Consider the following 1,331-nt stretch of genomic DNA (forward strand, 5'->3'; position numbering starts at 1 on the left):
GCTGCCATTTCCTTTATTCCTGGCAAAGAGTGAGTCTTAAACCTCTTAGATATCCCACAAGCAGATTCAAGATCAAGAACACACACACACACACACACACACACACACAACCATGAACAACTTGTTAAATAAATAAATAACTTGTTGATTCCCTACATGGGAAGCCACGTGCAACAAAAGAAACTTTCCTGGACATCACCATACACAGGTCCACTAAGATCCACTAAAGCTTCACTTCATCCTGGCTTTAAGGAGTGGGGATTCGACTCTGCATCTCTACATCTGTGAATTGAGGAACACTTTCTGTGCTCTCAGAAGTGATGGGTGAGATGACATGTTTAAGCCGAAGGAGCATTGTGAAGAGCAGGATGAGGAGAATGGCTAGGAGGCTCAGGAATAGGCCCACATACATGTAGAGGTTGGAATACTTATCAGAAGTGTTATCAACCTCTGTTGCCAGGGTGGGGAAATGGGCCCGGCCAGTGAGATTTCCATGGTACTTGAAATGCACCTCAGTCATCACTCAAGACTTCAGTTGGTACCTGTTTCTATTTGCTTTCTATTGCCCTTGAGGCATTCCACAGTCACGTAGACTGTCTCTGAGTATACTGGAGGTGTTCTAACAGTCTCATGCAAAGTAATCACGACCCGAACCAAGTCAAGTAGTGCGCAAGCAAGAAAATGGTGATGTTCTAATTTGGCAATTGCCACACTCTGTCTTCCAGCACAGCACCCCTCTCCTACATAGGTTTTATCAGAAATGCTTAATCATTAAAAAAATAATATATAAATAAGTCTTTTATTTTCCACAGATTAAAATAAATACGGCAAAACTGCTTTATAATACTGGCATGGGGACAAGAATTTCTGCATATTAAATCATATTTATACTCTGGATAGAGGGAGAAAGGATTTCTGTTTTATGTATAGCTCATCTAAATATGCACACAAATTATGTGTATTTAATTGGGTTCTTCTGTGAGGAGACTTTGTAAAGCTTTTATATGTTTCAGCCTCAGCATACTGACTTTTCACCCTTCTTGTATTTCTGAATCTCCCCTAAGGATATAGCTTGTGAGGTTCCTGCCCAGCTGCCACAGCTCTAGGGCTGGAAGTCTAGAGGATGTGTGTTGACGTCCCTCACTGTAGGCTGGAGGGAAAGTGTTGTCAGACCTGGGAATTCTCAGAAGGAGGAGGTCTCGGAGTTGCTGACAGCAGTATGTCTAGGCTCAGAAGATTTGATTCTTAAGATTCTTCAACAGATTTATATTCCTGAAAATAAAAATCAGAAATAAAAGATTCAGGTATCTAAGAGAAATATATGGTGATTT

The 1,331-nt window shown here is 41.0% G+C and overlaps 1 protein-coding gene across 1 annotated transcript; it reads right to left on the reverse strand.

Moving 5' to 3' along the window:
- Positions 1-247: 247 nt before the first annotated feature.
- On the reverse strand, positions 248-520 carry SERTM2 (serine rich and transmembrane domain containing 2). Its single transcript, XM_077776452.1, has one exon. The coding sequence runs from the start codon at positions 518-520 to the stop codon at positions 248-250; it is 273 nt and encodes a 90-aa protein (XP_077632578.1).
- Between the last annotated feature and the right edge of the window lie 811 nt (positions 521-1,331).

This window comes from Crocuta crocuta, unplaced genomic scaffold (genome assembly GCF_008692635.1).
Source record: "Crocuta crocuta isolate KB4526 unplaced genomic scaffold, BGI_CrCroc_1.0 scaffold238, whole genome shotgun sequence".
NCBI lineage: Eukaryota > Metazoa > Chordata > Mammalia > Carnivora > Hyaenidae > Crocuta > Crocuta crocuta.